At 32.9% G+C, this 12,672-nt stretch overlaps 1 protein-coding gene across 1 annotated transcript in view; it reads left to right on the plus strand.

The window, feature by feature from the left end:
* The window catches only part of LOC133201836 (deleted in malignant brain tumors 1 protein-like), a 73,792-nt gene extending 64,156 nt beyond the window's left edge, over positions 1-9,636 (plus strand). Inside the window, exons 24-27 of the mRNA XM_061337639.1 lie at positions 998-1,148; positions 1,370-1,551; positions 9,013-9,154; positions 9,263-9,636. Coding sequence (XP_061193623.1) covers positions 998-1,148; positions 1,370-1,551; positions 9,013-9,154; positions 9,263-9,431 — 644 coding nt within the window. The 3' untranslated portion in view covers positions 9,432-9,636. The remainder of the gene's footprint in view (positions 1-997; positions 1,149-1,369; positions 1,552-9,012; positions 9,155-9,262) is intronic.
* The last annotated feature ends 3,036 nt before the right edge of the window (positions 9,637-12,672 follow it).

Here is a 12,672-nt window from a genome sequence, read left to right on the forward strand (position 1 = left end):
GTAAGTAAAACATCAAGGTCAAGGTCAAAGTTGTTGGTATCCAAAGGAAGGTTTTGTCACAAGGATTACATATGTAAAGTTTTAAAGCCCTAGCACCAACCATTCAAAAGTTATGGCCAAGGTTAAAGTTTTTCGAAAGTAGGTCAAACTCCTATGTCAAGGTCAAAGGGTCAAAGTGCTTGGTATCCAAAGGAAGGTATGTCACAAGGATTACATACGTGAGGTATGAAAACCCTAGCATCAACCATTCAAAAGTTATGGCCAAGGTTAAAGTTTTTCAAAAGTAGGTCAAACTCCTAGGTAAAGGTCAAAGGGTCAAAGTGGTTGGATCCAAAGGAAGGTCTTGTCACAAGGATTACATATGTGAAGTATGAAAGCCCTAGCTCTAACCGTTCAAAAGTTTTGGCCAAGGTTAAAGTTTTTCGAAAGTAGGTCAAACTAGTAGGTCAAGGTCAAAGGGTCAAAGAGGTTGATATCCAGAGGAAGGTCTTGTCACAAGGAATACACATGTGAAGTTTGAATCCCCAAGAACCAACTGTTCAAAAGTTATAGCCAAGGTTAAAGTTTTTCAAAAGTAGGTCAAACTCCAAGGTCAAAAGGTCAAAGTTGTTGGTATCCAAAGGAAGGCCACATGTGAGGTTGAAACCCCAAGCACCAAATGTTCAGAAGTTATGGGCAAGGTTAAAGTCTCATAAAATTTTGCAAAAGTGGGTCAAACTCCAAGGTCAAGGTCAAAAGGTCAAATATGATGGTACCCAAAGAAAGGTCTTGTCACAAGGAATACACATGTGAAATATGAAAGTCATAGCTCCAACCAATCAAAAGTTATGGGCAAGGTTAAAGTTGACAACAGACAGACAGACAAACAGATAAACAGACAAACAGACAGACAGGACAAAAACAATATACCCCCGGGATCTTTCGATCCCGGGCCATAAAAAAGGATTCCGAAAGGAATCGGAAGATTAAATGGCACATTTTCTGATTTTCTTTCCAGACACGATTAGATATGTAATTGAAAACACTGCACTAGTGAAGAATGTAGTTAAACCTAAAATTTACATCAATGGTACTTGGAGAGTATTGTGTCAGAGCAGTTGGGATGAATCAGATTCAAATGTTATTTGTAGAAGTCTTGGATTCCCTGGGTATGTCTTCGCTTTTCATTTTCATTGTAACATACACACTCTCACACATCAAAGCTATCCTCGGGACGAGAAAACTACACGGTTAACAAAGACTGATACATGTACAATAATCTTATAATCATTACCTCATTATTCTGATAATTTGTAGTTATAGTATCATACAGAATATCAAACTATGTATGATAATACAAGTTTCAAGCACTGTATTTCTTAATTTGCAGGCATCAAGCTTTGTTACGCAATTGGGAATATGGAAATTCATTTGGTAAACCTTTGGTGAACAGTATAAGGTGCATTGGCCGGGAAAAGAGGTTAACAGAGTGTAGATTTGGCACATTTAGTTCGGAGCACTGTAGTTCCAATAATGGTCTGGAAATTGAATGTTATTCCGGCGATATGAAAAGTATAGTAATATTAAAGTATTTCAATTTTTATTATATCAAATGACTTATTTGAAAATATATTTTTGAAATTTTTTTAAAGAATGAATACGAAATGGTACTTTAACGTCCAACGATAATTTAGAACAAAATTTAGTTCAATGATCTAATACCTGCTAATATTTGGGTAACATCTTATTCACTGTTACGATTACGTTTGTAGTAACCTTGGTGTTTACGGGGTGTGCCAGTGACATTGACGTTGCAAATTTCTCGAACACCTTTTTTCATCTGATGTCGGTTTAGAAAAAAACTCTTATCCACTTAATTCAAACTAAGTTTTCATAAATTCGGATAATTTCTTCAAATTTAATTTGAATATTTCCAACATATTGGATGTTAAATGGGTAGAGTATATACTTTAGAACAGTTTTTATTTTTTTTTTTAAATATTTCTCTCTTAATATATACGCATTATTTTTTTTATGATTTATTTCTATCTTTTGAATGAAAGAAGAGTAATATTTTGCTGATAATTTTCATCGGAAGAGATCGGATGCTGCAAAAAAAAAAGATAATAATCGTGTAAGAGAACTTTTTATATTTTTAAACTCTATATTACTTAAAGCGTCTTCGAAGACAAAACGGTGGATCTATTGAAGAATATTGATAAATCACGTATCTATAAAGACGTATAGGTCAAAAAATAAACAAACAAACAAACAAACAAACAAACAAAAAAAAAAAAACAAAAAAAAAAAAACAAAAAAACAAAAAAACAAAACAGGGTTGTTGAAATCTTTGATACGTAAATTTATTTGTCAGTATCTTACCTAGGTTTAAAAATTGAGCATGCTTTTGGGTATCGAAGCAGTTGGGAGACATAAACACCATATGCAGGGATTAAAGTGTACCTAACGAATATGTATGAAATAAGTAATATGTAGGAAATCATCTTTGTCAATCCTCTTCTGAAAAATAGAAAGCCATGGTTGGTCACATTGATATGCATATATCCTCAGGTAGTGCAAATTTTATTTTATTTCAATAATGATCCTCATGAGTAGAGTGAGGTCATAATAGGGATTCAAAGTGTTACATAAGAATATAAAATAAATGATTCGAATTCCTTACAAAAACAACAGGGCCTCAACATAAAACAATTATTATGCAACCATCAAATTTTTTCCTTGAGATTTTGAGGGGAATATATATATCTATATCTATATCTATATATATATATATATATATATATATATATATATATATATATATATATATATATATATATATATATCAGGTATATATTAGGGATGGGAGTTTGTTACCGGTTACTCGGTGGTCGGAACGATGGTTATCGGTTAGAAAGTCTGCAATCAGTTAGTCGGAAGAAAAAAATAAAATATGCGTAAATTTCCTAAAAATTCAATTTACAAAGTAAAAAAAAAAAAAAACAGATTCAGCCGATTTTTCTTGGTTTTTTTAATCTCATTTTTTAATTGTTTTATTTTTTAATCTCATCACAATCTTACAATTGTATACAGAGAAAAACATAAACAATGGTGACAAATTAAAACAGATTTAATAGCATTTTATTCTGGATTGAGATCGTTGGGGTAATTGGTGAATTTGTTTGTTTGTTTTTCGTTGTTTAACGTCCCTCTCGAGAATTTTTCACTCATATGGAGACGCCACCACTTGCCGGTGGAGGGCTACAAATTTTGACCTATACTCGGCACTTAGGGCCATTGAGCAGTGAGGGATCTTTTTCGTGCCAGCACCTATTGCGACACGGGACCTCGGTTTATATGGTCTCATGCAATCAAAGGGTCCGGTTTCCAAGTCTCAGTGGGATTCGAACCCGCGACGTAAGGATCAACTCCTTACTCCGCGACTCTCGAACAAACGCTCTAATCACTGCGTCATGCAGGCGACTGGGGAGTTTGTGATATGTAAGTTGCTGTTTTAAACACCATGTCGTTACCTAGCCGTCCTTATTTCTTTAATAATATCAATTAAATCAAATTTGATTATTGTGAACTGATTACAATATTAAACTTATCCCAAATATCTTTTGCAACTATTTGTCAAATTATATTTTTAAACAAACGTTGTACGTTATAATTAAGTGATAGTTCAGACTTAGTTTCTGTTTATAATGACAGTGCAGCATGACCTTCTTTAACATCTGAACTGAAAAAGTATCAATGTCTTTGATATCTCAAGGATGTTTCAAGGTTAAAAAAAAAAATTAAGTTGAAATAAAATGTGTAAAGTGTACTGAACAAGACTTAGAATGATCAGAATATCAATTACGTCTTTTTGTTTCGTCTTCCTCTGTGTATGAATTTAGTTTACTTGATAAAAAAATGCACGAAAATGTGTATTTCTTTTTATTTTGATTGTTTGAACTTCATATGTCGTAAAAATTGCGGTCTTTAAAGGTCGCAGATAGTGTGCACGGCCCAGAGTTAAAAAGTCATAAACTTTGAAGTAAAGTGTTCTGAGAAAAATGATTATTTTCTTTATATAGCAAGTCAAAGCTTCATAAAAATTAAATTTGTCGCAAATAAAGCGGCTATCGTCAATCGTCATTTTCTGATATCTTTCTCAAGTATCGCTTACTTGACAGAAAGTGAAAATATTAAGAAAAAATAACCGCAAGAAATATTTTTTCAAAAATTGACAGAAAAAGTGACGTTGGCCATCCGAACGGAACAGCGTCAAATCATAAAACTCTGTTCGCAGGTAGGTTAAGGCTTCCCATAGAATATCACAGAGCACTCTGTGCCTTCACTTCTCTGAACTACAAAATTATGACGTCATAATGGAAAATGACGTCAAATCACTGCCAACTTGAGTTGTTATGACGGGAAGAGTGTCATGAACTTTACACTTTTTTTTCAAACTGCATGTAAAATGTTAGATTGCTATAGATAGTTTTCAGTAGGCCCATATTATCAAGAGTTATTTCCCGTTGGCCGCCATATTGGAGGTCAACATGCTCATATTCCTTCATCATTCAACCAACTTTAACTTTTTATACTGGCCATTGTGGGGTAGGAAGCATTGTTTTTCTGAAAAATATACATTTGTTAAAGTCTCCTTCATTTCATAATTTTTATTCCATAAAGATTTCTCCCCAAATATTTCTGCTACACCCTCTTAAATTTGGTAAAACAAAGAGGAAAAATTACCAGGTTGACCACCAAGATGGCGGCCAAGGGAAATAACTTCGAGAGAAAATATGTTATGTGAAAACTATCTATTGCAAAATTCACGGATCGTTAAAGGTTTTTTAAGTCATATGTCCAAATATTTTTAAAATACATCGCTTACGTACCTTTGATTGAAATTCAGCATGTTCAAAATGCTTACGAAAAATATAGCGCTTCATGAAAAATATGCCTACGTGCAAGTCTGTGTGATTTATACACCAATAACTCACACTAAACTTAAAAACATTCCTTATATTTACATTTTACAAGTTCAAAAGCAGCAATATTATGCTCAATATTTGAATTTCTTGCTGCCCTGTATCGTTACATTTTTATTAACGTCTCTGTAGCCTCATTGTGACGTCACTTTACCGCGAGTTTCACCATGTATATTTCTAGGCGTGAGTATACACAAAAATAAACTTCAAATCAATTGCACAGTTGGCTTAGTAGAAAAACATAGCAAATGTAAATATTGAGGATTAATCTGAATTTTCTTGTGGAAATCTGTAAGAAGAGGTTGTTCTCTAACTGAATCTTGCTTGGGAAAAAATGTGTGATGGCTTTGTTTTAATACAGATTCCGATATTGTGTGGGAAATACCCTCAAATTTGTAGGTAAGTTGAATTTCTCACGAAATATTTTGTACCCAAGTATTACTATGACTTTTCTCGAGCACATTTCGGGTACACAAGGATACAATGAGTTTATTTATATAACAAAATGTTAATAATTATTGTTAATCGGCTGCGCCGAAGCGATTTATGTGAAACACTTCAAACAAGGAAAATTTTTAGAAATAAACTTTAAACTTTCAAATTCGGCACCGCTCTCAAATTTACTTTCAATTTTAACGTAAAGTTACTGAAAACACTTCAGCACTTCTGTGACGTGAACAAAGCTATTGTGACGTCTACTACTCTCTCGAGTTTTCGTTCAACTAACGATAACTATTGTGGGAAAATGCACTAGGTCTCCGAAGAGGTTGAATATGATGAAAAGCATGACAATGACAGGAAAATATATGAAGTTTTATGGCCCTTTCACTTGATTATCTAGAACCAATCAGATAACGCGTTGTATAGAATTATAATAATGAGGTATAATAATATGCCTTGAGCACATTTTAAAGCTTCGGGAAGCCTTAACATAGCTGCGTTTTAATTAATATAGTTAAAACAACGTCGGAGACAAAATGTTTATTCAAACAACTTTGAATTAATATAATATATTAAGTTTATTGATTTGGTTAGTATATACAATTTTTCAACAGTTTATACAATTTAAGAGACACTACAAGAAGTGGAAAACCACTGTTATTTGATGAAAATAGGATATCCTTATTCATGATGTTGTTATAAATCTAGCGCAACGTCGGACTGGGCTGCACAGCCTATGTATAAACGAAATGTTTATACTGACGATGCTCGTAAATTATCGTGTATCGATTTTGAATTCTAAAATTTAAATAAGTTTTGGCCTATACATAAATATTATTGCACACACTTGGCTGTGTGGCATAATAAAGAAAATGTAGCGTGTGTCCGTGAACATGTAATAAAAAAATCAAATTTCATATTTTTGACGTTATCATGAAATTAGCTTTACAAAGAACTGGGCCGTGCGACTTACATATACAAAGTATTTATACTTATAACATTCGTAAAAGAGTTTGTATTGTTTTAATTTTTCTATACATGTACATGTATTTACTAATTTATGGTGCCGATATATTGTCGTACACGGTCACTAAGAAAATTTTACCATTTGTCCACGAACTCTATGGACAAGAGTAGAAGGGCTACACCAAATCATATTGAAATGCTTACATTCCAACATCTTGTGGATTCATTTTTCTTAATTATTATAACTCTGGAGTTTAGAGGTGTAAATCGGCAAATTTTACTGATACAGTGTATATGAATGTTGGAGAAAATATTTTTAAAAATCTTTTTCGGATTAGCCGCTGCTGTAGCCATTTTCATATTCAACATCCCCATGCATATTGTGAAGATTCCAGTTTGGTACGGTCACGGCCCCTTTTAGGCCTTTTTTTTAAACCATAGAATGGGATCTTTTTTTCACTGCGAATATGGGGGAAGTTTTTTTTAAAAAGGGACATAGACACAGATTTGAAGTTAATATTTTCTCAAATTTTCTGTATAATTTAACAAATTGAATGCACCAAGTAAAACGTAAACATTAATAATAACAGAGCTCGTGTTCTGTTTACAAAACAGTTTACATTCCACTGGCTGTGTTCAATTTGTTAAACTCTGCACACATCACTGAGCACGGACTGACAATACTGGTAAGTTGGTTTTGCTTTCTCACATGGCTTTTCTGAATTTTCTGGATTATATTTTTAATATTTTTCTTTGATACACAACAAAATATCTACTTTTCTTAAGTATTAAGGATAAAGTTTACTTTGTGAAAGTGCAAGAAATGCGTCAATGAAATGCGTCCCGAAATTCGTAGTTTCAATAATTTCCAAAAAAATAAGTTTTTTTTATTATATTTCCTTGGGAAATGCTATAGCAACATATAAGTTGATATAATACAGAAAATTTGAGAAAATATTAATTTCGAATCTGTGTCTATGCCCCTTTAAATCTTGTTTTGAAATAAAGTAGGACCTATGTTATTCTGTTGAGCGTTGTTGAGCCCTTCGGCCTTTTGTCTGTGAGTTCCAGTAAACGGTAATACACGTATATAACAAATACTGTGAGCTAAAGGGGAGCTTACAAAGTATGGTTCAGTCCGTATTAATATGGCTTTGTTGAGTAACGCTCAACCAGGCGTAACCATGACTTAAATAAGAATAGTGCCAATCAATATCAACTATTTATTTGAATATGTTCACATTTTTTTTAAATATAAAAATCCAGTAATATGCAAAACATGAACAAAATTTTGTTTAAAAAATTGATTTTTTTAATATGCCCTGTTCACACGGAGAGTTTAACTCGAATTAAACGTAAGTTGCTGCGACTTAAATCTGATCCGCGTTTACACGGAGAATTTAATGCGATTTAGTTTAATTCGAATTAGTTTACTGCGCATTAAATAACTTTGCATTAGCTCCTTGTGAACGCTAAGCGAAGCTAATTCGAATTAAATTTTGACGCATGCGTAAGGGCAAAATTTAGTCACAGGCCACATGTCGATGGTCAAATATAGATACTTGTGCTATTTTTGAGTGGAAAACAAAGGAAAATTATGTTAATCACTAAAATGTGTACAGACACTTTGACATTTTGTCAAATGTGTATCTGCTCTGCACAATATGACGTGATTTGTAAATGACGTCATAAAAGCCTTGTAGAAATAAAATTATAATTCGCATTAGTTTACTTAAGAAATAAACAACAATGTTAAAAAGTTCTCTGGGAAATGAACTTGGTTGGTCACGTGATCAAATCCTGTGAAGCCCGAAGGCCAACCAAGTTCATTTCCCAGTGAACTTTTTAACATTGTTGTTTACTACTTTTATTTACATTTGAGACGAATATTCTGAAATGAACTGCATTTATTACACGAACGGCCCGCCGTATTGCTATGTTGTGACGCGCAATGACCTAGAAGCTGTTTGGTCTTGAGAGTTCGCCTCGCTCCAACATTTGAATACTTAACTTACATTGATGTTCAGCAATGCAGTTCAGGAAATATCTGTTCATAATGTTCATAATGAAAAATCCATGATCGCTACTGAGAATAATCTTACTATTATTGTATGAGTTCTTAATATATGAAGTCAAAAGCGATGGTATCGTCTTCAGTTTACATAACTTCAAAGGGTTAAAAAGGTAAGCGTGATTTTAAGTTAATTAAAAACATTCTTCACACCGAAGAAAGAACTAATGATCATTTGTTGAACGAAAAAAAAAAACATATCTGTTTCAATAATTTTATCTTTTTCATCGCTTTAACAGCTTAGAAGTTCCGAAACCAGTGTCACCGTGACAGAAATATATATGTAGACAAGATATCATCTCGCTGTGTGATTCGGTCACGCCATGACCTCTGACCCCCTAATAAGCTCATACAGAATTAAACATATTTTCTCTTCAATAGGTTCATCTAAGAAAAATATTTGCAAATGTAAATAATTCGCATTAGCTGTCTTGTGAACGCAATTTAATTCGCATTAGTTTAATACGCATTAATTTACTGCGAATTAAACTCTCCGTGTGCACAGGGCATTAATCTTATTCAGAGTAAATACTAAATCCTTTTTTTAATCTATTATTCTTCTATATAAAGAGATCATGAGACTTGTCAATGGAACTTCAAGCAATGAAGGGCGTGTAGAAGTGTTTATTAACGGTGTATGGGGCACTGTGTGTGATGACTACTGGGACGACAAGGATGCACGTGTTGTGTGCAGAAGTCTTGGATATTCAGGGTAAATATTTACTGTACATGTATTTATATATCACATATATTATACAGTTAATAATTATTAACGACATACAATGTACTTTGATTGTATTTTTTCATGTTCATTCCATAGAAACTCTACTGCTCGCGGAAGTGCCTATTTTGGACGAGGATCGGAACCTACTTGGTTAGATGACGTCAAATGTCAGGGGACTGAGTCATCCATCTTCGATTGTGATCAAAATAGCTACGGCAACGAAAACTGTAGTCACTCTGAGGATGCTGGTGTAACATGCAAATAGTTTATGCTTCAAAGTTGTTAAAATTCTCAACAGTTATTTGCGTTTAGTACTCTGTGTGTGTGTGTGTGTGTGTGTGTGTGTGTGTGGGTGTGTGTGTTTGTGTATGTTATTTCAGTGATTAATAAGGGAATCAATAATTGTTTAACTGCAAAGCGATATCAATGTCAGTAAAAATAATTATTTCAATAATTATACTATTACCATTCTATAAAATAAACTTTAAAAGACTATTTATTATTTAAAATAAATCCATTTGATTACAAGCCTTTTTGATAAAGACAATTTAGATTTAAATAAAGTTTGATATTGTATCTCAGACTTTGCAGTCTAGCTTTTTACGAAATAAACATTTGGCTTTTATCAATTTATTGCATAGTTACAATTATTATCTTAATGGGATGGGGGAGAAGTGTAATTACATGTTTACTGTATAATTGTATTGTTTATAACCAAGAACCATACAGTTCATACGTATACAGAGAAGTATCGTTTACCCGCACGACGATAATCCGGTCGATTCAAGTTTCGAACGATTTCCTTGGGGGTGGGGTGGGGATTTTTCTAACGTTATTTTATCTCAATAATCCGGAAAGTGCGTTTGTGTCGATTTTTACAACGAAAAGTTATTTATCAATGAAAATACGTAGTTTCATCAACTTTCAAAGGTCTGTTGACTTCGGATAGATCGACGGACAAATATAAATTGTTATGAAATATTGTGGTAGACATGAAGATTAATCACCCGTAATTAGGTACATGTATTTACCTATGTGTTGACTAATCAACCTCACTAGGTTAAAGGGGCCTGGACACAGTTGAATTGTTTACAGTTTTAAATGTCTATATTTTCTTCATGAAAATAACTTCAGTTTAATGATTTGAACTTACATGAATATTTTCCTTCATTGAGCCGCCAGGCTTTACTCTGGTTTAAATGGAATATCATGTCACAGTTAGTCCACGTGTAGCTTCTTTTAAAGTGATCAAAATAAAGATATTCCTCACACCTGAGTGGTTCTTGTACTGTATCTGACCATTGTCCGTGTCTCTTACGAGTTAATAACATACTTTCAGTGCAAAAAACTCTATTTAATATATCTTTAAAAAAGATGCCAAAATTATCATATACCAGTTCCGAAGACGAAGGAATATTCCCGCTGACGTTGTACAATTATTCGCTTCGGAACAGGAGTCGGCTTTTGAAAATCATCTTAATGACAAGGAAGCAGCTCGAGAAAATTCGAGTCGACCAAATACGAGAAGCAATGTCCACGCTTCCACATCGACGGGCAAAGGCCCTGGAAAAAACAAGAAAGGTAAAGCCCCTGTGAAGAAGGTATCAAAACGTAAAAACGACGAAAAACTTACTTCAAACAAGAAACCAAAAGAGGATGTTAATCCTTCACAAATTAATTCACTTTTGCAAGAACTCGATCAGATAATACTAGCACTTCTTCCTAAAAATTAAAATAAAAGATTATAAGGTCAAATATCATTTTTCATTATTCTATCTCCATATAATTGTAGATTCTAGGGCTGGGACGATACAACATTTTCTATATCGATATGTATCACGATATTTGAGCCACGATACGATATGTATCACGATATGTTGAATTAGTTATAAAAAAAATTTTTGTATTGAAATGAACAAAACATTTCTTCACAAATGAGAATAATTTATTCAAAGAAGTTGTATATCTGTTGTAAAACAAAATTATTTTACACAAGTGGGGTTTATTATTATGTATTTCATATTTATATTTATATTCTGCATATTTATTTTATATATCTAATCCAAAATATTAAGCAAACAAAGGAAAAACATGTCAGAAATTGTTTTTGCGATATTTCGATATTTCTTCATACGTATCGATATGCGTATCATCCACACATTGAATCGATATTATCGATATCTCGATATATCGTCCCAGCCCTAGTAGATTCTAAATGAAATTTGCTTCAGTACCTTTTGGATTTCATAAAATCAAGTTATATGTACAACCTACCTTAGACAGCGATCTGTGACTCAAAGGAAATAATCTAACCTGACAACAAAGATGAATTTCCATTAGGCAGGATAACTCCTATCTATAACCCGTTTCTTTGTACTAGTATAGCATAACATAGAACATCAAAAAATGCCGTGCATTTAAAATAAACTTATTCACTATATATTATATTATTCATTAAGCAGATGTTGCCATTAATTAAAGTAATGAAACTGCATAGAACATACCTAACGTGAAAATATGTTATGTCTATAGAAGAAAACTATAAACAACAGGGAGGTAATCAAACACCAAAACACCGCTTCAATATACTTAAAAATGAGTGACAAAAATTGCTTCCTCTGTTCAAACTGTGATTTTGCATAAAAATATCTAATTATATTCGGCAACTTTTAATCGGTGAAGCAACTTGAAGCAGGCAGAAATACCATTGTAGATAATTTTTTTCTGTTTGACGAATTCATAAAAAATGCGTTTAAATTGTTTTTTGGGTTAACATTTCAAGTTGTAATTGATTAAATCTTACCAAAAATTGCTTTCCATGAACCTTCAGAAATTATGTTTACCTTGTTCGGACAATGTCATACACCAGGGAAGTGTTACAAATAGAATTCGCGGTGTATTGCTTGTAAACTCACGAGCAATAAATATCAATAGGTCACAACTTCCGCTATTTAGAGTTATCGTTCTTTGTCTCCCCCTAGCGTTCAGTAGAAATGCTAGATAATAATATATAGGAACAAGTTGCTGTCCTTTAAAAAAGGACTGCAATACATGGACCATATGCATGTGTTTCGAAACGAAATTCAAAGAAAATTTCTAGATTTAGTGAGTTTACAAAGGTGTAATTAAGTTTAATCTTTTTTTTTCTAATTTTCATCGTTATTTAAGTCTGTTTAATTAGGCTGTAATGATAAGAAAAATCATGACCTTGAAATGATGTGAATATGAAATGTTGATCTAGGTATCTATCACAATTGTAATTTAGCTTTTAAAATTAACAACAGAATTAAAAGAGGCTTAAGCGTGCAGGTATCGTAATCTCCATTGGCGTATCCAGGGAGGGGGGGGGGTTCGGGTGTTGGAACCTCCTTTTTTTTGCAGAAAGAGGAAGAGAGAGAGAATGTTTATTCTGTAATACATGTTTTTTTTTACATCTAGTATTTTCAATAAAATATGAAGTACTTCAATCTCTGCCCTTTCTGCTCTCTAGATAGAGTTTTGCTTAT

The sequence above is a fragment of the Saccostrea echinata genome, unplaced genomic scaffold, assembly GCF_033153115.1.
Source record: "Saccostrea echinata isolate AGI-Se365-2 ecotype Australia unplaced genomic scaffold, CSIRO_AGI_Sech_v1 ptg000045l, whole genome shotgun sequence".
Lineage (NCBI taxonomy): Eukaryota > Metazoa > Mollusca > Bivalvia > Ostreida > Ostreidae > Saccostrea > Saccostrea echinata.